The sequence below is a fragment of the Myotis lucifugus genome, unplaced genomic scaffold (genome assembly GCF_000147115.1).
Source record: "Myotis lucifugus unplaced genomic scaffold, Myoluc2.0 scaffold_100, whole genome shotgun sequence".
Taxonomy (NCBI): domain Eukaryota; kingdom Metazoa; phylum Chordata; class Mammalia; order Chiroptera; family Vespertilionidae; genus Myotis; species Myotis lucifugus.
In genome coordinates this window covers 1,231,078-1,254,684 of record NW_005871148.1, presented here as the reverse complement: position 1 = coordinate 1,254,684, position 23,607 = coordinate 1,231,078, and the positions used below count along the sequence as shown (strand labels likewise).

At 53.8% G+C, this 23,607-nt stretch overlaps 2 protein-coding genes and 1 non-coding gene across 3 annotated transcripts in view; 1 reads left to right on the top strand and 2 right to left on the bottom strand.

The window, feature by feature from the left end:
- Positions 1-3,594: 3,594 nt before the first annotated feature.
- LOC111826752 lies at positions 3,595-3,741 on the bottom strand. The gene has a single exon (XR_002830132.1). It is a non-coding gene; the product is annotated as a U4 spliceosomal RNA (small nuclear RNA).
- Positions 3,742-9,509: 5,768 nt separating this feature from the next.
- On the top strand, positions 9,510-14,440 carry TUBG2 (tubulin gamma 2). The gene is made up of 11 exons (XM_006092348.3): positions 9,510-9,811; positions 10,108-10,220; positions 10,406-10,573; positions 10,864-10,932; positions 11,277-11,356; positions 12,010-12,136; positions 12,754-12,840; positions 12,959-13,108; positions 13,531-13,683; positions 13,766-13,927; positions 14,050-14,440. The coding sequence occupies exons 1-11, from the start codon at positions 9,763-9,765 to the stop codon at positions 14,245-14,247; spliced, it is 1,356 nt and encodes a 451-aa protein (XP_006092410.1). The 5' UTR covers positions 9,510-9,762; the 3' UTR covers positions 14,248-14,440.
- A 1,134-nt stretch (positions 14,441-15,574) lies between these two features.
- Positions 15,575-23,607, bottom strand: part of PLEKHH3 (pleckstrin homology, MyTH4 and FERM domain containing H3) — an 8,668-nt gene continuing 635 nt past the window's right edge. The window contains exons 2-15 of the mRNA XM_014458772.2: positions 23,575-23,594; positions 23,002-23,198; positions 21,742-21,797; positions 21,313-21,392; positions 21,033-21,224; positions 20,789-20,946; positions 20,558-20,678; positions 19,423-19,729; positions 18,622-18,829; positions 18,264-18,400; positions 17,829-17,964; positions 17,180-17,638; positions 16,679-16,870; positions 15,575-15,963 (exon numbers count right to left, since the gene is read on the bottom strand). Coding sequence (XP_014314258.1) covers positions 15,787-15,963; positions 16,679-16,870; positions 17,180-17,638; positions 17,829-17,964; positions 18,264-18,400; positions 18,622-18,829; positions 19,423-19,729; positions 20,558-20,678; positions 20,789-20,946; positions 21,033-21,224; positions 21,313-21,392; positions 21,742-21,797; positions 23,002-23,198; positions 23,575-23,594 — 2,440 coding nt within the window. The 3' untranslated portion in view covers positions 15,575-15,786. The remainder of the gene's footprint in view (positions 15,964-16,678; positions 16,871-17,179; positions 17,639-17,828; positions 17,965-18,263; positions 18,401-18,621; positions 18,830-19,422; positions 19,730-20,557; positions 20,679-20,788; positions 20,947-21,032; positions 21,225-21,312; positions 21,393-21,741; positions 21,798-23,001; positions 23,199-23,574; positions 23,595-23,607) is intronic.

Below are 23,607 nucleotides of genomic sequence, written 5' to 3'. Positions count from 1 at the left end.
CTGAGGGAAGACTGCAGAGCTAATCACATTCTCATCACAAACAGTCGACACACAGATTGTATATATGTATATATGAGCGGCAACAGGGCAGAAGCTCCGTTCTACACAAAGGAATGTAGCAAATGATGGACATATTAGAAACATGTGTATCTTTCTAAAAAGCTACTCTCCCGGAAAGTACACTCGAAGGAATATGACAGATCTCTAAAAGTTAAATCCATCTACTGCCACACAGTCCCTAGCAAAAATGTGTCTCCGAAGCCAGCCTGGAATGAGGGCGAAGGTCATACATTTTAGGGCCAAAAATGTAGATTATGAGAGAGAAAAAATCAGGGTTCAGCCTCAGCTGTTACTAACTGGCCCTATGACTCCATCAGGTAGAAAAGCATTCAGCTGCAATGAACAGAACATCTCATTAACAGTAGCTCAGACGAATAGTTTATTTGTCTCACTTGGTTAATCTGGAGGTGGGCAGTCCAGGGTTGAGACACTTATTAGGAAGCCGTCAAGGACACATGGCCATCAAGGACGCAGGGCCTTTTTCTCTTTGTGTTCCACCATCTCGAATGTGGGGTGTGTGTGTGTGTGTGTGTGTGTGTGTGTGTGTTAATGCTCACCCGAGGATATTTTTCCATTGATTTTTAGAAAGTGGAAGGAAGAGGGAGAGACAGTGATGTGAGAGAGACACATCAATTGGTTGCCTCCCACATGCCCCGAACCAGGGCCTGGAGCCTGCAACCGAGGTACATGCCTTGACGGGAATTGAACCTGCCTTGACGGGAATTGAACCTGGCACGCTCTATGCACTGAGCCAAACCGCTCTATGCACTGAGCCAAACCGCTCTATGCACTGAGCCAAACCGCTCTATGCACTGAGCCAAACCGGCTAGGGCTCAAATGTATGGCTTTTGTATTCGTAAGCACAAGACAGACGGCTGCTGAACCAAGTTCCAAGCAAAAGGAAGAGAGAAGAGAGCGGAGCAGAGCAGCTGGCTTCACACTTGCCCTTTTGAAAAGGTTTTCCCAGGAGTTTCACTCCATGACTTCTGCTTACATACCACTGGCCAGAACGGAGGCAGCTGTAGGCTTATCTTTGGCTTTGGAAGTGACTAGGGAAAGAGGGTTGGATTTGATACCAACATTGTCTACCACAGTGACCTCACACATAGACATCAGATCTTAATATAATATCAAGACTATAGAAGCTCCAAAACATAAGTATACATCTCAGCTCTCGGAACCCTAGTCTTCTCATTCATCCATAAAGTGCAGGAGCTGTACTACTGGCATTTGGGGCAGGACAATTCCTCACCATATGGGACTATCCTCTACACTGCAGGCCATTTACCATCTCTGCTCACTAGGTACCAAATGCCAGCACTGTCCACCCTCACCACTGTGTTAAACCAAACAGGCCTCTGCTGGTTTGTAGATGTCCCCTGGTTGGGGTGGGGCATGGGAGGAAACTGTTTTCTGGTTTTGGAAACCACTGTACTAGATCATGTATAGTCCAAATTGTATGATACTCTCAGACCTCTTAAAAAGGCCAGCTATTCTGTGTGAAGCCCTGGCTACACAGCAGGAGCATGGGTGGGTAGGCATTCTTTTCTCTCTTTATTGATACTTTTAAACAATTACTATTTACCTTACTATTTACCCTCCTCCTCCTTTGAGGCCCAAGTTATCCAACACCACCACATTCTACTACCACCTACATTCGAATCACTCTTCCACATTCTTCAGACTTTCCTCTGCACTCCAAGCCTCACCTTCATCCTAGAGAACTTTGACATCCATAAGGATGGTCCTCACTGGACTGTCTGTTCCTTGACCTCCTCACCTCCAATGCCCTTTACTACTTCTCTGCTTGTCACCACACTATGTGGACAGACCTCAGCAACCACTCCTCACCCTTAAACTGGACTGGTTCACTCTTGGACCACCAGTTCCTGCATCTCCGCTTTCTCATTCCCATTCTTCTTCCCAATGTTGACTTCACTCTCCTAAGCTATCAGCCCTTCCTAGCTTCACATTCCTTCCACGCAGCCTGGACAATTTGATCCATCCTTCCTTTATTCCTGTTCTTCACCTGATCCTCCTGGTAAAATTCCAGCCCTGGCTCTAGTTGACTTTCTGCCCCGACTCCTACACTCACACCCACACAGACTGTTGCCATGACAACCCAATGGCCTCTAACTGCCCCACCCCTCTCCACCCACTGACCTGGTAGTCCTTCTACTTGTCCTTGTTAGTCCTCTCTTCTGTTCCCTACCTTTGTCACCTCCCCTTTCATTCTCACTCTCAGCAGATAACTTCACTCCTACTTCACTGTGAAAATAGAAGCCATCAGGCAGAATCCCCCTCAACTTCCTGCCCCCACTCCCACCCCACTGAAAACACTTATTTTTATCTACACTCATCCTTTCCTCCCTTTTACTGTGGGAAAAGTTTCCTTCCTGTATTAATCCCTCCACCTGAGCCCTGCATCCAAATAGCTCCAACATCCTCAGGGACCTTGGCTCTCAAAGTCCTCTCTCTGTCCCTTCAGTATTTCCATATGAAAGTCTCTCCTATGTTCTAAAAAGCAATGTTCCTAATACACTGCACTCCCATTTCTGGGGTACAAATCTCCCCTTCTCTCTTTGCCTTTACAGTTGGAGTCCTTAGCCTTGTTCACACTGAGAAAGCCTTTGGCAGTCTGGCAGATAATGTTTTTTTAGTGCATGCAACAATATTCATAGAATTACCATGGTAACCGATTATATTGAAATGCAGTTGTCACAATATATTCTTAAAAGTTGTGACATAGTACTACATGTGCTTCTTTCTTTTATTTTTGTGTGCCCATTATTAATGCATTAAACAAAAAATCTTGAAGTGGATATCCTATGTCTTCAAGTAGTGATGACTATAAACAATATTTTGCAACATATGCATCAAATTGTACTGTCATATTAAAATAGCTGTGATTTTTATAGGTGGCAAAGTCACAGGTACTGCCAATACTACTGAGGTGTGATGCCTACAGTTCTAATTGAAGGAAAGGCTACATTTTAGTTGGCGGTGAGTGAACAATCAAAATGTTTTCCATTTAAACTAATGGATCCCCTGCACTTTATCCACAGATCTTTGGAGGGGACCTGTGGGCCCCAGATTAAAACCCCCGTTTTACAGTCCATATAGTCCCTGTTCACCTCCTTATTTTCCATTCATGTCTCTATTTTATGATTCCTCAAGTCTCCATTACTGCCAATTATGTATAAGGGTAAGTAACCCTTTGGAATCTGTTTTTCTCTCTCATGGCCCAGGGTTACTATCCTCACCAGTCACCATGTTCACCCATATTCAAAGGTCCCTTTCCCATCTCCATCTTACTCCAACTCCCTCCAGTCTTTGATGCCACCTCTTTGGAAATTTCTCCTTCCTAGGCTTCCGCACTGTCCTTCCCCTTGTCTGTGTCTTCAGCTATAAGTAAAAAATTAAGAGTCCGAATTCAATAGCTTTAACCAGTGATTTTCAACCATTTTCATCTCATAGCACACATAAATTAGTAAAATTCTGTCGTACACCAAAAATATATATTTTTTGCCAATCTGACAAGAAAGTTGGTGTCATTTTGATTCATTCACACCAGACAGCTATTGTTTGTGTTGGCGGTTGTCAAATCTTTTTCTTTCAATTAGCAATAATTGTGCCTTGGATAAACCTCATTGGCCAACAATAGTGCCACTGCACAAAGCTTTGTCATTGTTTTATTTGACAAGCTAAGGGAAAAGGGGTCAGTGCTCCTGACTAAACAGTCAGGTATTGCATGTTTTCAAAATTCTTCTGGCACACGGGTTGAAAACCACTGGCTTATACCATAAGGAAACGTACATCCCACATTTTAAGAGGTCCAGATTTGGGGCATCTCCTGGGCTGATTAATCTGATGGCTTAGCAGTGTCATCAGGGACGCACGTACCTTCTATCTTTCTGCTCTTACCAACCCCAGCGTGATGGTTCATCCCCAAGGTGCTCTCTACACAGTTTAAAAGACAGCAGTGGCAGCCGTTCTTAGTGCCATAACCAAAAGTGACAACATGCAGCCAAAGAAGAGAGTGTGTCTCTTCCTATATGTCTATTTTAACCTGTGAGCCCCCAGCAGTCTTTCCTCATATTTCATTTACCTGAATTGCATCATATGCCCCCTCCTAAACCAGCCCCTGGCAAGAAAACTGTGATAACCACATTGGGTTGGATTAATGAGGATTTACTGCTGGAAGGGTGAAATGCAGAACAAAATCCAGGTTCTGCCAGGAAAGAAGAAGATAAGCAATCAACCCTCACTATGCACTAGTGTTTCTTCTGTTGGGTTTTTGTTTGTTTTTTGCTCCCGCTTTTTAAAATTTTTAATTTTATTTCTCTTTAGAGAGAGTAGAAGGGAGGAAGAGGGGGAGAGAGAGAGAGAGAAAAAAAAAAAAACATCCATGTGAGAGAGAGACACATCAACTTGTTGCCTCCTGCATGCGCCCCAACCGGGGGCAGGAATCGAACCTGCAATCCTTCGGTGCACAGGCCAATGCTCCAACCACTGAGCATACCAGCCAGGGCTGCTCTTGCATTTTTCTTTCTACCCCTTAAGTGTTGTGTTCTGTTAGGTTTTATTCCAGTCCTATACCAATATAGGACCATCCCATACCATTCATTCTCCCGATGGCTCTAACTGCCACTTGGCTACAGCTGGCTCTCCACTTAGACCTCACTCCGTGTATCTGGGGCCTACTGGTCTCCTACCTCCATCAGGCTTCTCAAACTCCGGTGCATACATGTTCCTTCTGAATTCCCTATGTCTCAGTAAATGGCCCAACCTTCACCCAACATCGCAAGATTGAAATCTGTCAGCTCTGACTCTTCCCTCTCCCTTACCCCCATTACATGTTCAGTCATCTTGAACTCCTATAGATTCTCTCCACTCAGTGTCTCGGGAACCTGTCCACTCCTCTCCATCCTTGCCCAGGGCCCTCTTTACTTCAGGCCTGGCTGGCAACTTGGCCTCTTGCTCCACTCAAACCATGCCTGTTTCAATGACGCCAGAGGGATCATTCCAAAATGCAAATCTTGCCCAGCCAGTGTTGCTCAGTGGTTGAGTGTCAACACATGAACCAGGAGGTCACAGTTCGATTCTGGTCAGGGCCCATGCCCGGGTTGCGGGCTCAATCCCCAGTGGGGGGGCGTGCAGGAGGCAGCCGATCAATGATCCTGTCTCATCCTTGATGTTTCTATCCCTCTCTCTTTCTTCCTCTCTCTGAAATCAATAAAAATGTATTTAAAAATAATAATAATACAATGCAAATCTGATTCTGTCCCAGCTCTGGTCAGGATCCTTCAACAGCTTCCCATTCTGCAAGGCACATCCAGGTCTGGTCCTTGCTGACTTCTCCGGTTCACTGCCTGTTCACCCTAAACTCAACATGGCTTCCTCCACACCTGGCCTGTACACATGCTGCTGCTTCCATACCCTCAGTTCCTTCGGCACACACCTTTCTTTCTTTTTTTTTCCTCCCACATATACTCAAAAATACTTTCATTTTTGTTTTGTCATAAGGGATGAGATCATGCACATTGTTTTGTAACTTATTTTTGTCACCTAACATATGTTGTCCACCTTTCCAGGCCAATGAGAGTTCTACTTTATATTTCTTACAAATGGCTCCTGACAAGTGGAATTGCTGAGTCAAAGGTTATGTGCATTGTACACATTCAGAGAACTGCCAATGTATCCTCCAGAATGTATCCAGTTATATGACGACCAACAATGCATAAACATAGTATATAAAGGCACCCACTTCTCAAAATCCTCATCAACACTAGATACTATAAATATTTTTAAAATAGCCTGTGCTGTTCTATTTCATAACCAAAATGTGAATTTAGCGCAGCTTCCTTCACATAAAGGGCTTCAGCTTCATGGTCTGAAATGTTCCTGGGCTTCCTTTTGAAACTCCCTATTGTATAGGACCCCAGTTTCAAGATCGAGAGCTGCGTTAACTCTCTTCCTCCCACTTCCTGAGACACATCCTCATGTCCCTACTCACACCTCTGCCTCCTTACCTCTCAACATACCTGAGCTCCTGACACACTGCAGGCCAGGTGTCCAGGAAAGGCTAGAAATGAAGGTGCAGCCAAAATAATGTTTTGGGTTTGTTTTTTTTTCAACCTGGAAATAAAGGCTTAGGCCATTTAATCAACTGCATTTATATTAGAAGCAGACTACTCAGTAATCAAGTCACCGGTAATGACCTTGAGACCCTGGATCTGAAACCCATGAGTAAGATCAGGAACCTGGGCCTTTTGCTACACCTCAATAAAGTTGGATCTGAAACTGTATCTGTAGGATTGTGATAAATAATTAGGGTTTTAATTTTTTAACATTTATTTAAAGCAACCACTCATTTTGCTTTTAACTCTGCATAAGAGTCTTTATCGGTAAGAGCAGCCAAGCTATTCTTCAGTTCCGACTGCATCTGGGGATAATCATAACCATGGCTAATATGTACTGAGTGTTGTCTCTGAGTGTGGCGCGGGGCTGGGTGCTCGTCTCCATTAACAGAGAGGCACTGGTCATTCTCAGCAGAAACGGAAAACACAGTCTGCTGATGACCAGGAGCATTTCGGTCCAGCTCTCCTAACGTCCACCAGCATCTGTCTCCAACCCAAATCTGCAGAGTAGGAGGGCCCCCCCCACCCCCGCTCGTCAGCGTTGGCTTCGTAAGGGAAACTTACCCTGCAACTTCTCCAACTCAGATAAATTCACACGTTCTAACCTGTTTGCCTATGAACTGGGATTTGAAGGATTTTGTCCCACTTCTGGGAAACGAGCAGGAGGAGCGAGGCACTGCTATGAAGCCTAAGAAAAGGCTGAGCTTAGACTCTCCTGTTTCACAAGTGTCCATACGCTGCTGACGGCTTATTCTTCTCCCGGAAGCAAACAGCCGCTGCAGACCCACCGGGAGGGAGGCCTGGCCAGCTTACTCTCATCTCTGGACCTTCCTCTTCCCCTGGGCAGACCAGAGAGGGGCCTGGCACAGCCTCAGGGCAGCCCGCCCCGACGGCGCGGCTCCGGGGGTGGGCGGGGGAGCCCGAGGGTGAGGACGGAGCGCCCCGCCACCCTCACACTTGAAAGGCAGCAGTCAGACCCTCCCCGAAAGGCGCAGCAGCCGCCACCCCGGGCCGCCGGGCGGGAGCGGGAGGAAGCGCCGGGGAGGCCGGCGGGCGGGGAGGGAGGGCGGGGCGGGGGCGAGCCCGAGCCGTCGGAAGAAGCCCGGAGGGTTCCCTGGCGGCTGGCGCTGGAAGGCGGCCGAGTTCTCATAAAAAGAGAGAGAGCAAAAACCAAACAAAAAAAAACCTCGTCTGAGCCCGACTCTTGGCGGCGGTGCTTTCGCCAGAGCTTCTGCTGCGGTTCCGGGCGCAGGCCAGCCCCACGGGGACGGGGACGGTCAGCCCGCGGAGCCGGGGCGGCCCACCGCGGGGCGCGGCGGGAGTGTTCTGAGGATGGGGGAGACACTTCAACTATTGGTTCCGAGACAACTGGCCTCCGTATGGAAAAGATAAAGTAGATCCTTGTCTTACAGCGAAGTTCAGATAAGTTCCAGATGAACTGAAGACCTACGGGGAGCTAGGGAGACCCCGAGGGGACTCTGGGAGAAGGCACAGGAGACCGCTTTGTGATGCGGGAGAGGGGAAGGTTTCTTCAACAAGGCGTACAACGTGCACAACAGAAGGAAAAGATGGATCACTCTACACAAACAGAAAAATGGGCAGCCCCGGCTCCCCACCTAGCTCCGTTGGTCAGAGCATTATCCCCACACACCATCCCCGGTCAGGGCACATGCAAGAATCAACCAATGAATGTTTAAATAAGTGGAACAACCAATCTCTCTCTCTCTCTCTCTCTCTCTCTCTCTCTCTCTCTCTCTCCCCCCCCCCTCTTTCCCTCTGTTCCTTCCCCCCTTTCTGTGTCTCCCCCCAAAAATCAATAAATAAGAAAAAAAGAAAAGAAAAATAAATGGGCAAAGGATATGAACAGGCAATTCCAAAAGGTTAGTAATGAGAGAACAATCAACTTCAATTGTGCTCATAAGTGGAAATTAGTCCCGTTGGCGTGGCATCGACCTGTGAACCTGGAGGTCACAGTTCCATTCTGGTCAGGGCACATGCCAGGGGTATGCAGGAGGCAGCCAATCAATGATTCTTTCTCATCATTGATGTTTCTATTTCTCTCTCCCTCTCCCTTCCTCTCTGAAATCAATAAAAATATATTTTAAAAATAATAAAATAAAATAGAAACCACATAAGATACCATTTTACACTTATTAAGATAGTTATTATTACTGAAAAAAAAAAAATCCCTGGCCAGTGTGGCTCCCCAGAACCAAAAGGTTGCGGGTTCAATTCCCGACCAAGGGCACATACCCGGGTTGCAGGTTCCAGCCCCAGTGGGGGCTTGTGTGGGAGGCAACCAATTGGGGTATCTCTCTCACAATGATGTTTCTCTCTCCTTCTCCCCTCTTCCCTCCTTTCCTTCCACTATCTCTGAAAAATCAATGGAAAAAAATATCCTCAGGTGAGAATTAAAACAACCAAACAAAACACAAAGAACAGAAAGTAGCAAGGATGTGGAGAAACTGGAACCCTTGTGCATTGCTAGTGGGAATGTAAAATGGTGCAGCACTGTGGGAAATGGTATGGCAACTGCTCAAAAAATTAAACATGAAATTACCGTATAATTCAGTAATTTTACTTCTGGGTATAGACCCAGAAGAACTGAAAGCAGAAACTCAGGTATTTGTACACCCATATTCATAGCAACAGATGAATGGATAAACATAAAATGTGGTCTATACATACAATGGAATATTATACAGCCTTAAAAAGGAATGAAATTTTGACATGCTACAACATGAAGTAACCCTAGAGACATTATGGGAGGTGAAGTAAGCCAGACACAAAAGGACAAAAACTGTATGATCCCACTTATATGCGATACCTAGAGTAGTCAAAAATCATAGAGGCAGAAAGTAGGATGGTGATTTGGGTTGGGTTATGTGATGAGTACAGTGTTTCAGTTTGAAAAGATGACAAAATTCTAGACTTGAACGGTAGTGACAGTCACAGAATAATGTGAATGTACTTTATGCCATAAACTATACATTTAAATTATTAAAATGGTAAATTTCACGTTAGGTATATTTAATTTAAAAACAAAAATTAAAGAACATTGCCTTGAATCCAGCCCCTCCAGCTAGCAGAGCCGCTGACCTATCTAGACAGCGCAACTGACCTCCCCCTCCCCCCCCCGCCCCCGCCCCCGCCCCACGCAAACCTGGGCCTCCGCTCCCCGCGCAAACCTTCGCCCGCCCGCCCCCCTACCTACCCCCCCTCCTTGGTCCCCCAGCCCTGCACCAGAGGCGCATCCCTGCAGCCCTGGCTAGTCTCACCGCGCAGGCGCAGAGCTGAGGTCGGGTGGGCAGGAGGAGGCGTGGCCTCACGATGCGCCTGTGCCGGATTCCGGCTGCAAGTGTTGTGGGGTTAATGATGCCCAGGTTGGGCATCCCGGCCCGCCGGCCACGTGGAGACCTGCACTGCACACGCGCAAACCGAGCACCCGCGTCAAAAGACGGAGAGAGCGCGCGCTCCCCACGTCTGCGTGTCCGGCTGCCAGGCTTCCGTCTGTGCCGCGGCTCCCTCCGGGCCGGGCTGGCGCGCCCGCGTCTGAAGAGCGATGCCCCGGGAGATCATCACCCTGCAGCTGGGCCAGTGCGGCAACCAGAGTGAGCGAGCGCGCGCCGGGCCCCTCCAGTCTCGGGTCTGCCTCTCTGGGTCCCCCTCAAGTGCTTGGCATCCTTTTGTTGTCCTTTCTCTCCCATGACCCCCCCAGCCCCCGCCCGCCCTACTGCGCATGATGAACCAGCCCCAGCCCCAGAGCTACGCTTCCAGCCCTGGGCTGTGAAGGCACCCTGACCAGGGGTTTGGGATCCAGCCTCTGAGTGTGACAGCCTGTGTGCCCAACCCTGGGCTTCTGAGGCCTATGACGCTAGCAGGCCCAGCATCTCTCCCCATCCCCCAGTTGGGTTCGAGTTCTGGAAACAACTGTGCGCAGAGCATGGGATCAGCCCCGAGGGCATCGTGGAGGAATTCGCCACCGAGGGCACTGACCGCAAGGACGTCTTTTTCTACCAGGTGCTCCAGCGAGTTGGCCAGGGGGCTGAAGGAAGGGTAACAGCCTGGTCTTGGGCAGTGCCGCTGGGTAGAGGGGCCAGGGCTGCTGGTTTGAGGAGAGAGGGCAGGCAGGAGCCAGAGTTGGGAGGACGGAGGACTGGGCAGGCCTTTGCTGAGTGGGCCCCCTCCTGGACTCCTGTTGTCAGGCAGACGATGAGCACTACATCCCCAGGGCTGTGCTGCTGGACCTGGAGCCCCGGGTGATCCACTCCATCCTCAACTCCCCCTACGCCAAGCTCTACAACCCAGAGAACATCTACCTGTCAGAGCACGGAGGAGGAGCTGGCAACAACTGGGCCAGTGGATTCTCCCAGGTATTCAGATGGCCACCCCAGAAACCCTTGATGTTCCCTCCCTTAGGCAAGGCGGGCTCAAGCAGCCTGGGGATCTAATTAGACTAAATTAACCATGAAAAGGAGACAAAGGGATACCCTGACAAGAGGGATAGCCTGGGAGAGGTTTATGCAAACTGTGCCATTATTTGCAAAGTAGCTATTCTGAGTTGAGGGCCACAGCTGACTGCCCCTGAGAAGCATTTTTGGTGCTGAAAAGAGATGCTCTCCAGAATCCTCATCCTGACCCTCCCTCCCATCTCTCTATGCAGGGTGAGAAAATCCATGAAGATATTTTTGACATCATAGATCGAGAAGCAGATGGAAGTGACAGCCTAGAGGTGAGGTTTTGCCCCACTGAAGAAAAAAACAAAAAGGCTGAGAAGTGCTGGGGAAATGTCAGGCGGTAGCCTGAACAGGCGGTGTGATGGGGGCAATTAGAGTCAAAACTCATTTACTGAGCATCTGATGTGAGATATTGAGGTAAATAAAGTCCTTGTCCTCAAGGAGATGCTAATCTGGATGCACCGGTTTCTTAGGTAGGAGTCATCTTTCCCCGGGAGCCTCAGCCTGAATGGACACAGAGGAAGGCTTGAGACATGAGTGTGTTGGGCCTGGGGATTGAGACAAGCCTGAAGTCTCTTCCCAGATCCCTGGAGACTGCCTTTCTATCCTTCTTATGCAGGGCTTTGTGCTGTGTCACTCCATCGCTGGGGGCACGGGTTCTGGCCTGGGCTCCTACCTCCTGGAGCGACTGAATGACAGGTAAAGCCTGTGTTTGGGAAGAGGGCATTAGCTCTGGTTCCCTGGGTAATGTCTTTCTTTCTTTTTTTTTTTTTAATCACTTTTAACTCTTGTACTGGAAGACCTGCAACTAGCCTTTGAGTCCTAGGTGGGAACAGAGCCTGGCCACCCAGGGAACATCTTGGAAACAGTCACTCCTGGAAGGGGTGTTTACCTAGGGAGAGGAGGGCAACCATAGAGTGTGATGCTTTGGGCTTATCCTTTTTTTTTTTTCTTTCCTTAATTCTCACTTGAGGATATGCTTATTGATTTTATTTTTTATATGTTTTTGATTTCAGAGAAAGGAAGAGATGGAAACATCAATGATGAGAATCATTGATTGGCTGCCTCCTATAGGCTTTCTACTGGGGATAGAGCCCAAAACCGGGGCATGTGCCCTGACAGGGAATCAAACTGTGACCTGGTTCATGAGTTGATGCTCAATCACTGAGCCACACTGGCTGGGCGAGACTTATCCTTTTTGGCTCCTGTGCTCTGAAGACTCAGTTCTGCCCTCACCCTTTTGTATAAGAATTTGGAGGCACTTGGAAAGGAATGGCCCCTGCTATCCCCAGGAAAGACAGAGATAGGCAGTGATGGGGCTACCTTCCCCTTTCCTTCTTCCTCATTCTCAGGTACCCCAAGAAGCTGGTGCAGACATACTCAGTGTTTCCCAACCAGGACGAGATGAGCGACGTGGTGGTCCAGCCCTACAACTCGCTGCTCACACTCAAGAGGCTGACCCAGAACGCAGACTGTGTGGTGAGCATAAGAGGAGGAAATGGGGGCTTGGGTTCACCTCCCAAACCAGGAGACACCTACACCTGCCCTTCCTGAGCCCCAGCAGAGAGAACAGATGACCAGCAAATCCATACCTCGGAGCCCAAATTATGAAATAAGGACCTGATCCCAAGTTGCTCACAATCCTTCCACGTGTCCCCCTTATTTAATGCCTACTCATGCTTAAATTTTCAGCACAAAGGTCACTTTGTTAGCATAAACCTTCCTGACCACTCAGTCAAGGTCAAATGCCTTTGTGCATATTTCAGGCAGTAACTATACTTTTCTGTTGTTTTATATTTGATGTCAGTCTCCCTCCACTAGACTGTAGACTGGGTGAAGGGGAAGACCATGCCTGCTTACTCCCTTGGTATCTCCAGAGCCAGGCTCAGTGCATGGCACAGGGGGGTAAACAAACATTTGTTGACTGCACTGGATGGTAGAGAGGTGTCTCAGGATGCCCCAGACACAGTACATTCCTTTTAAAATAACACACTTACTTCCTCGTTTTGGACTTTAGAGAGGGGATACGCTAATAACTTATTTCTCTGCCCCCTTTCTCCTCAAAAAGGTGCCGTGACCCTCTTCTGTCCCCCCAGGTGGTACTGGACAACACTGCCCTGAACCGGATCGCCACAGACCGCCTGCACATCCAGAACCCATCCTTCTCCCAGATCAACCAGCTGGTGAGCCATCACTCCTGGACTCTTGGACTGGAACCCCTTCCTACTGGAACACTTGTCTGGGAAGGGAGCACCCCCCCTCACCAGGCCAAGACCCATGACATGGCATCCCTGTCCCCAGGTGTCCACCATCATGTCAGCCAGCACCACCACCCTGCGCTACCCTGGCTACATGAACAACGACCTCATCGGCCTCATCGCCTCACTCATTCCCACGCCCCGGCTCCATTTCCTCATGACTGGTTACACCCCCCTCACCACGGACCAGTCGGTAAGAACAGCTCTCAGTGTCTCAGGCCCCACTGGCCCTGGGCCCAGAAACCTCTAACCTAGCCTCTCTCTCCTCCCTGCTGCCCCAGGAGGCTCTGTGCTCAGGGACTGGCACAGACTGTAAGACTTCCTTGCTGACTTGCTCTCCTCTCTGCCTTGCCTTTGGCTCCCTGCAGGGTCTGGGCTGTATGGGAGCTGCTAATGCTCCTGCACAGGGCCATGAGCTTGCTGAGCTGAGAAGGCTAAGATTCCTGATCCCACAGCAGAGGCTCAGTATAGGCCTGAATCTAAAGACACTCCCCAAGGAGGCCATACTGCCCCCAGTCTGGTGGGGGCCATGTGTTGCCTCCTCTTCTCTGTCCGTGCATCTGTGGACTGTGCCCTGAGTGCTGGCCTGGTCCCTGGGGCCCACTGTCCCCTCAGGTGGCCAGTGTGAGGAAGACCACGGTCCTGGATGTGATGAGGCGGCTGCTGCAGCCCAAGAACGTGATGGTGTCCACCGGCCGGGACCGGCAGACCAACCACTGCTACATCGCCATCCTCAACATCATCCAGGGGGAGGTGGATCCCACTCAGGTAGGTGAGGCCCCTTCGTTCCACCCTGGACCCTGCAGGGGTAGAGGAGAGGCGACCACCACCACCCCTGTGCCCACCCCAGGTCCACAAGAGCCTGCAGAGGATCCGGGAACGGAAGCTGGCCAACTTCATCCCCTGGGGCCCAGCCAGCATCCAAGTGGCCCTGTCCAGGAAGTCTCCCTACCTGCCCTCTGCCCACCGGGTCAGTGGGCTCATGATGGCCAACCACACCAGCATCTCCTCGGTGAGACTAGTCTCCTGGTCTTTGGCCGCTCTGTTCCACTAGCCCCTTCGTCATTCTCCCCCCATCTATTCCAACCTCCCTATCCTGCACTGGCTCCCATCATGGAGATTTCTCTCTTTCAGCTGTTTGAAAGTTCCTGCCAGCAGTACGACAAGCTGCGGAAGCGGGAGGCCTTCCTGGAGCAGTTCCGAAAGGAGGACATCTTCAAAGAGAACTTTGATGAGCTGGACAGATCCAGGGAGGTTGTGCAGGAGCTCATCGATGAGTACCATGCCGCCACGCGGCCAGACTACATCTCCTGGGGCACCCAGGAGCAGTGACTTCCTCACCACTCCCCCTGGATAGTAAGCACCTTCCCATCATGCTGGTCCCTCTGACCCACATTCCCTTCACCAGCAACCCTTTTAGGTTCCTCTCCAGCCCAGAAGCTAGCCCTACTCCCTCTCCCATGCCCTAACCTTGGATATGCTTGTTTACATCTAACAAAATAATAAAGCTTGGTTGTGAATATAATCAGGTTTTGGTCTGTGACTATATAGGGATGAGGACGGGCCCTCCATGTTCCCTCCCAGTGCCCAGGTAAGTGGGGTAGGGTGACTTTTACCTGCTCTACCTTCTTACCACTTAATCCAGGTCTTAGTGTGTCTGTTTCCCTTAACATCCTTTGCCTAGAACTAGACTGTTTCACTGGAGTTAGTCCTACTCTCAAGACTACAGAGGACTCATTACTGAGGTCTGCTATCTCCTCCATGCCTAAGCTCCTACCCCAGGGTGGATGAATGTTGCCCCCGCCTCCTTTACTCAGGAATGAGGCTATAAGGACTACTGAAGGAGGGCCAGCGTTCTGAGTAGGACAGGAAATCTGGGACCCTAGTTTCCCAGTGCCCTAGGGCAGTGGCTGGCAAACTCATTAGTCAACAGAGCCAAATATCAACAGTACAACGATTGAAATTTCTTTTGAGAGCCAAATTTTTTAAACTTAAACTATATAGGTAGGTACATTGTTATCAACTCAATTAGGGTACTCCTAAGGCTTAGGAAGAGCCACACTCAAGGGGCCAAAGAGCCGCATGTGGCTCCTGAGCTGCAGTTTGCCGATTACGGCCCTAGGGTATCAGATCCTCAGGAAATCAACCCCATTCACTTTGATCTGATAAAGCAGCAACAGACCTCAGGAGTAGGGCTGAGCCCATCCTGACAAGCTCTTTATCTGCCAGAGAAGTTCCTGGGTCTAATCCTGCCCCAGGTTTCTCTCCATTCCAGGCCCAAAGCAATAGGCACACCACAGATGGATCTAACCACGCCTCTCAAGCGAGACACCAGGGTAGGAAACTGGGTAGTGCTAGTCCTGATGACTCACTGCCCTCTGGCCTCAGGGACACCGGGAGGCCACCTCTGTGCACTCACTGGAGAAGAGAGAGTACTTGCCAGCTTCCACAACTGCCCTCTTATCTACCTCACCCATCACCCAGTGGCAGCATGCTGGCCAGGAAGAGGTTAAATCCAGACAGTACGGGAGGGTGGAGCCCTGTGGTATCCAGACTTCCCTCAGTGCTGGTAAAAGCCCAGAGTGTGGGCGTCCCCAGGGGTGGAGCTCTGAGCTATGGGGCTCCAACTTGTCCCACTGACAAACTCCCACAGGAAAGGTTTGTGTAAATAAGGATTTTTTTTTTTTTTTTGCTTCTCTTCTACAAATAAATTAAGAAACAAACTAGAAAATTGTCTGCACCCATGGCTGCCCTTGGGTGTGGGGTATGCCCTGTCCCCGCAGGGCTAAAAGGGTCCATCGTTCCCTCAAATCTCAGAGCAGTCCAGATCCAGGCTGGAGATGGAAGGGAGGTCGTGACCTCTTGGCAGGCTCACTTCGGCAGCTGCCCCAAACAGCCAGAGTGTCCCTGGGGCTCGTCCAGGCCCGGGTGCTGGCTGGGAGAGGAGCTGTCTGGCAGGTCTTGGCATGAAGAAGAAGGACTGCTGCAGGGCCTCTCAGGGGAGGGGTTAGCCAAGTAGGCATTCACCAGCTGCATGATCTCTTCCACCTAAGAAAGGGCAGAGGGCAGAATACAACAGTGGCGACTGGGTTCTCCTGTCTCACCCTCCACCCAGCCTCCTTACCAAGGCCTTACATGAGCTGCCCCACCAGCTTTCCTTCCTCATCACCACTCTCTCACTCACAATGCGCCAGTCACACTTCCTTCTTTGTGCTCCTCTACTAAGCTAAGTTAATTCTCAGCTCAGGGCCTTTGAACTTGCTATTCCCTCTAACTGGAATGCTGTTCTCGTAGAACAGCGGTTCTCAACCTGTGGGTCTCGACCCCTTTGGGGGTCGAACGACCCTTTCACAGGGGTCGCCTAAGACCATCGGAAAACACATATATAATTACATATTGTTTTTGTGATTCATCACTATGCTTTAATTTTGTCCAATTTGTAACAATGAAAATACATCCTGCACATCAGATATTTACATTACGATTCATAACAGCAGCAAAATTACTGTTATGAAGTAGCAACGAAAATGATTTTATGGTTGGGGGTCACCACAACATGAGGAACTGTAGTAAAGGGTCGCGGCATTAGGAAGGTTGAGAACCACTGCCGTAGAACTTCCTATGACTAGTTTAGAGGCCACCTTCTCTGAGTATACTTTCCTGACCATCCCACATAATGCCATGGCCCCCTCCAGTCACACACCCTTTCCTTTGTAGCATCTGTCACTCCATTAAATAGTCCACACCCCTCTTTCCCACTCACCTGGGGACTCTGCAGGAGGAGCTGGCTCTCTCCCACCCTCAAGGCCAGGGTATGGGGGCCCATCAGCTGGCAGGCGGCCACATGACCATAGCTGACGCTGTGGATAGGCTCTGTCTCACCGGGTCGGGAGAGGGACATGGCCTTGGCTCCCAGGCCCAGGCATAGCTTCTGTGGAGCACCCCCACCAGGCTCCTGGGGACAGACAGGCAGAGTCAGGGTGCAAAGAGGGGACCCTGCGGCATTATTGGCATTATTTTTGGAGGGAAGAGATGGCTGAGAGCAGGAAGTTTCCCGGTCCCCCTATGAACCATAGTGAATGTGTGGAGGAGGGGCTAAAGCTCCAAAGATGTGGGGGCCCAAGGGCCAGTGACTCCTGGGGTCTGAGATGGACAGCTGTGCTGGGTGTAGGGGGTGAACTGGCCCACAGTGGGGGCCTCTGGCTCTGGGGCAAAGGTGTGGGGCTTGGGCCACCAGAGTCCCCTTCTCCCGTCTCCCCCTCACCGTGCTCAGCTCCAGAACTTCATACCGAGCAGCGCCGAACCCTGGACACTGCGCCGCCAGAGCCAGGTAGGCAGCCATGGCCTCAGCTCGGCCCATGCCCCGGAGCCGCTTCCAGCCGCCCAGCACGGCAGCCGCCATGCCAGCGCCACCTCCTCCCTCTCGGACCACGCTTCCCGCCGGGCGGCCGGCCCCAATGCGCCGGGCCCGCTCCGCTCGCCTCTTGGCCAGGCCCGAGCTCCAGATTGCCCCGGCCAGCAGGGCGGCGGAGGGGGGAGGCCTGGGGATCGGGCGGGGAGGGTCTTCCCGCGGCGGGGTCGGGGGCGGCAGCAAGCGGTCCAGGCGCGGCAGGGGCGCCCTCGGGGAGAAGTCCCGGTGCAGGCTCTGCAGGCGCAGCGCCGCCAGGGCGCGCAGCGTGTCCTCGGGCGGGGGAGGCCGGCCGCGCAGCAGCAGGGCGTGAGCCTACGGGGAGGCACTGGCGTCAGGGAGGCAGCGGCGGCTGGACCATCGTGCCCACACCTCGGGGCGAGGAATCTGAGGTCTGGGTTCGAGTAAAGCCTCCCACAGGGTTGCCACAACACCGACATGCGATGGCCCAACAAGGGAGTTCAGGCTCGGGGTCTCTGGGGGGCGTCCATGCTAAAATCCTCACCTGCTCAAAGAGGAAAGGCAGCTCGTGACCGTCCGGGGACAGCCCCTCGGGGCGCAGAGGTCCGTGCAGACGCAGACACAGTCTCCAACCCGCGTCCGGCGAGTCTTCCAGCGCCGTGGCTTCCTCCGCCGCCAAACTGCGATGGAGAACCGGGCGCTGAGCGAGGCAGCGGCAGCTCCCATCCCCCGAAGGGTTGGGGCGGGACGGGGCCGAGCTTGGGGAGGGGCTTTGGGAGCCGGGCCAGAGCCGAGAGGACCTCGGAGTTGAGCTTTGAACCTCCTCTGCAAACCGCTGGCGGACAGGGGTCCGTCTTAGAACCAGCGAACTTTACTATGCGGGACAAGGGGCAAGCGCTCATAAACGTTTGCCTAAGGACTGACCTCAGTTTAGAGGAAGATGGGCTAGCGGAGAGGTGGGCTGGGGCTGGACATTTACTTCTCAAACCTGGTGAGCACGTCGGCCATGAGAGTCCCCCCAGCCAGGGCTCGCTCCTGGGCCCCTCGCTGCTGGTACAGCGCGAAAGCGTTGCGGCTTCGGGCCAAGCCCAGCCTCCCCACCAGCTCCCGAGCAACCTGGAGGGTAGAGTCAGGCCGCTCAGGGGTCTCGTCAGGACTGCTGGAGGGGCTGATCCAACTGGAGGGGTCTTTCAGGTCTCAGTCCTGACACACACACCCCTGATCCAAATGATGACTCTCAGACTCGGGGCAAACCTGGGGCCGGCGCCCCAGGAGAGCTGCGCATAGGAAGCTGGGGGGAAGGGCTGAAGTTGCAGGGCGTCTCTCTCTGGTCTTACCTCCGCCGCCGTGGTGTGGGAGTCTATGGCCACCGGGCAGGCACCAGCCCCCGGGCAGTGCACGGTGCACAGCAGCTCTTGCCGTCGGCTCAGCGCGGAAATCTCTGCCAGCGAGGGCACCAGCTCTCGGCCGCGTGTCCGGCCCAGCGCTCTGCGGATGAAGCGCGCATATTCCGCCAGCTCCGAGTCCGGGAGCGCCTGCTCCGTCCTGGGTTAGTGAGAACCCTCAGATCAGGGGTCCGAGGGCTTTCCTTCTCCCCTCCCTCTCTCATTATTATTCTACAGTTTATTTCATCTCGTTGATTCCCTCCCCTCGAACTCTAAGTTCCATGAAGGCAGCGACAGGCTCCTCGGCATCTACCCCTGGTGCCCGGTTTGGAGCTGAACGGATTTCTAAGGCTCCCGGCGGCTTTCTCCGAACTGCCCCTCCCACTTCCCAAAGTCTCCCTGGTCCCTCTTCCGGTTGAAATCCAGCCGCTTTCCGCTTTCCAACCTAAAAGCCCAGGCGCTGGATTGCATCGGCCCCAAGGAAAAGCACCCTTTTGACTATTCCTCCGCCCAAAGGGGGCGCCTTTTTGCAATTCCTCCGCCTGCAAGTGAGAGGTGACCCTGTAATTCCCAGAAAGCCATTGTACATATCAGCAATCTGGAGCTCGGGCCTGACCTTGGGCAAATCCCTTCCCTCCTTCGGGTTTAAGTTCTTCATCTGCCAAACCCTTTCGAAAGGCCTGTCATCCTCCCCAGCTCTATAGCTCCCTGCCTCGGCCTTGCCCCCACCCCCCCACCCCCCAGCCCTCTCACCTCTCCAGATGTCCCAGGAGATGCCCACGAACAGCTCCGCCGGGCCGGAAGGTACAACTCATGCAGGTGAGGAGCTGCCAGTACCGTAGGGCCGCGGGGTCTTGGGTAGCCGGGAGCCCGGGGGGACCCGCGGGGCCCGAGGTCTGCTTAGCCAACTGCAGAAAGAGTTCGTCGCGAAGCGCGGGCAGGTCCCGGCAGGTCTGGAGTACACCCTGCATCAGGGGCCCGGGGCGCCGCGCCCCCTCCAGGGCCTGCAGCGCCAGGAACAGCCGGACCGCCTCCTCACGCAAGGGTGCGTAGCCAGGACCTGCAGGAGGGCGGGGGCGGGGGGACGGTTTGGAGAGGGGACACAGAGCTGAGCCCTGGGAGGAAAGCATGAACCAGGGGAGGTCGGAGGGAGTGTAAGGGGACAGAGGGTGGCAAGGAAGGGAGAGTACGAACGACAGGAAGAGTGAAGGGAAAGCAATGGTCCCCACAGAGCCAAACTCTCAACCCCTGCCTCCCAGGAATCTTCCCTTCTGCTAAAGCTGCACTTCCGGTTATTAAGGTAGAGGGTTAGACGAAAGGGCATAGGTTCTGTAATTGGGCACAGAAAGCCATCACCATGGGCCAGAAAACAGGCTGGACTGGGAGTCAGAAAACCAGGGTTCTGCTCCCCACTCCCCTGACTCCTCTAGCTTTAGGACCGGGCCAGTCACTGATCCCATCTGGCGAGAAACAGCTGGATGACGTGAGCACATTCTCCCAAAGTGGTGGCTTTCCCACCACTTGTCAAGGTAGTATGGCATGGTCTCAACGGCATAATAAAAGAATAGAAAACAGGGTAAAAACTCATGAAAGAACACCAGTAGTCAGAAAAAAAGGTCAGGGGACTCTTTCCCCCTCCCCACGTGGGAGTCTGGGCTTGTTTCTCAATAAATTTCCACCTTTGCTATTAAAAAAGGGGAAAAAAGGTCAAAGGGGGCCTATTTTGTGTGTGATGGCTTCCCACCCTGCGTATCAGTCTGCTCAGCTTCTGGTTTCAGCTTCCTTCTTTAAAAAGTGGGGGGCTGGGCAGGTCCCCTGAGGACTCCTAGGACTCGGGTGAGGCATTCAGATCCCCCATCCAAGGGACTGGGCCGCTGGCACCACTCACCTGGGGCGCTGACTCCATAGGGCAGGGGCAGAAGTGGGGCATACAGGGCCCCACTGGTGTGCCTCAGAATAGGGTTCCGGCGGTAAATGAGGGCCACGGCCTCTGGATCCCCGCAACTCTCCTAGAGGCCAAGGAAAGGGTCATGGTGATGGAGAAGGGGGCTCTCCATGAATCCGGAAAGCTGCTGGGCCCACCACCCTCCTCTTTCTCAACGAGTCCCCCCTCTCCTACCTGAATGTCCCTGAGCAGCAGCTGGGTGGGGGTCTCCAGCGGCGCCTTGGAGGCGATCACTTCTCGCAGCGCCACCCCCCAGCGCTCAGCTTCGGCCTGACGCGGGGAGCAGAGCCGGACACTATGCTTCCGGCCAGACACGGTCACTAACCACAGACCTGCGGGAGAGAGAGGCCGTGGAGGGCCATCAGGGCCGGCTGGGGCCACTACCCGGGGAGGTAGGGGAATTCTCACAAGGGCTCACCCGTCTCCTTGGGCCTGCGCTCCGGGCCGGTCACTGAGCACAGACTGGTGAGCACGAGGCTCCCGAGGCGCCGCGCCCCCTTCCCGCTGCTGCTGAACTGGTCCAGGGAGTCCCGGGTGAGCACGAACCAGGCCCGGCGCGGGGGCAACCAGGGCCGAGGCCCTCGTCCGCGGGGCTCGCGGTACAACCAACCTGGGGGGAGGGGACCAGCAGGCGAAGACATTATCCCCAGGAGTCTGGGGACTGAGGGGCACCCGGAACGCCTGAGGTGGGTCCTCACCTTTCACCACAACATCCGCGTCGTCCTCCAGCGGCCCCTTCTCCGGGATGAGGCTCCGCGTCTCCTCCCAGCTCTGCAGCCTGGGCCAGAGGGGAGGAAGGGTTGGGCGAGGCTGCCGGTCCTGCACCGCGCCTCCAGGGGGCTCCTCAATAGGGGTTCCCCAGACAGCAAGGGGTGCGGAGCCGGGCACCCCTCCCCCAGGCTGTGGGAACTGCTGGGCCGGTCTGACTTCTCACCAAAAATAGCCCGGACCCCCCCTTCCTCCCGGCGCCCCCAGCCGGACCGCCCCCTCGGGACCCCAGCCAAACCGCAGCGTCCGGCGTAAGGACTCTCCCTTATTGCACAATCGCGAGAGGGAAGGCGGCGACGATGGGGGTCCTGGGGACGGGCTGGGGTCTCCCGACCGCGGGATGCAGGGGAGGTGCTCACCTGTCTGAGATCGGCCCGCTCCTCACCGGCTGAGTCAGCGTCACGTCCAAGGGGCCCTGGGGAAAGAGGCTCAGGATCAGAGTCCTCCTCTGGGGATGCGCGAGGCTCGGCCCCAGGACGGTGCTGCTCAGGGGACTGAAGAACCCAGGAGCGGTCCTGACTGGGATGGAGCTACCGAAACCGCGGGGCTCGCCCCTCCCACCGGTGTCTACAGCACAGCTGGAGCTAAAAGGCCTTGTCGGGGGTTACACTTCAAAGATGCAAGCAGGGGTTTGGTGGGGTAGAGAGAGCCCTGGACAGGGAGTCAGGAGACCTGGGTTCTGATACCAAGCCTACCACTAACTGCCCAGGGATGTAAGAGAGGAACCTTGAAGTCCCCTTCCGTCTTTGGGCCTTAGCTTCCCGACGTATAGGGCTTTCTCCAAGAGCTTTTATGCCCTCCCACAGACACCACTGAGACTCAATGTCATCAGAGACCCTATCCCTTCGCTGGGCTCAGGAAGGGCTGGCCAGGCTGAGGAATGGTACACACTCTCAGGGGGAGATGCCATAGGAGATTTTGCGCCTCCCCCACCCCCCACCCCTTATGCCTTTGAGCTTCAACTGTAGACTGGGGTCTGAGAGAGGCCACAAACCCATCCAGGAGCCAGGTCAGGCAGGAGCTGTTCCATCGTCCCATTGCGAGAAGACTGCTAAAGCCAAGAGGGGAAGGTGGGGGAGGGGGGGCCAGGGACACCTGTCCCCAAGCTCCCGGGAGGGGGGTGGAGGTGGAGCGCGAGGGAAGCAATGGCCTGACTCACAGAGCCGACCCTGCCCGGCCTAGAAGCTTGGGGACGCCTGGGTCCTGTGTGTTCCTAAGGCAGAAAGATCCACCCGATTTCTGGAGGGTCTGAAAGGGGCTCCTGGCCACCCCACCACAGAGGGCAGGTGCTGACCACTTAGACCAATTCCCCTAATCGCAGTCCTGTTTCCCTCCCCCCCCCCCTCTATATTTATCCGACCTCCGCCTCCGCCAGGTGCTGGCGCCGGCCCTGGCGGCGGCGCAGCCCGCCCCACCCGGGCACGGAGCCACCGGGCCTGCTGGGGACCCCTGAGCGGGGGATGGGAGCCTGACCCAGGCCATTGCACTGGGAAGTCTGGTTGCCAGTCTGCGGGGGAATCAGAGAGGGAACGTCAGGGGAAGGAGGTCTCCCACACCAGTGGTGCCTCAGTTTCCCCACGAAGAGATGCGACAGAATCTGGGAGACGGCTGTTCCTCACCATCCCCTCCGGATTCCCAAGGAGGCTCACCAGGGCGGGCCGAGGGTTCTGTCCTGAGGTTAATGCCGAAGGTTCCTCGAAGAGTTCTGGCCCCCAGTTCCCTCTCCGGGGGGTCCCCGCCACGGACCCTAATCTGAGGAGGCGGTCACCCCTTGCCCAGGTCCCCGAGGTGGGAGCTCCCGCATCTAGGCCCAGCGCTTACGACCTCAGAGCGCAGGGGACCCAGGCGTCCCAGCCGCCCAGCCGGCCTCTCCACATTCCTCGGCGCTGGCGGAGGCGGAAGGAGATGGGATGGGACGCGGGCCCGGCGGGGAAGGGAGAGGCAGGGCCAGGTCGGGCCACGCGTGACGCCTGCCTCAGGGCCCCAGCAGGTGGACAGCACCCAGCGCGAGGCCCACAGGCACATCCAAGTCGGCAGGCTCCCGGGGACTCCTGACCCCTAGGCAAAATCCTCTCCCTCGCCCGCCTGCCCGGAGCGCGCTGTTCGGCTGGAGTCTGGAGCAGGACCCGGCGTGACGGCCGGCGGGTAGGGAGAGGGATTGAGACCAGGTCTTCAAACCCTCCAGGACTTACCCTCTCGCCGCCCGCTGGGACTTTGGGTCCGTA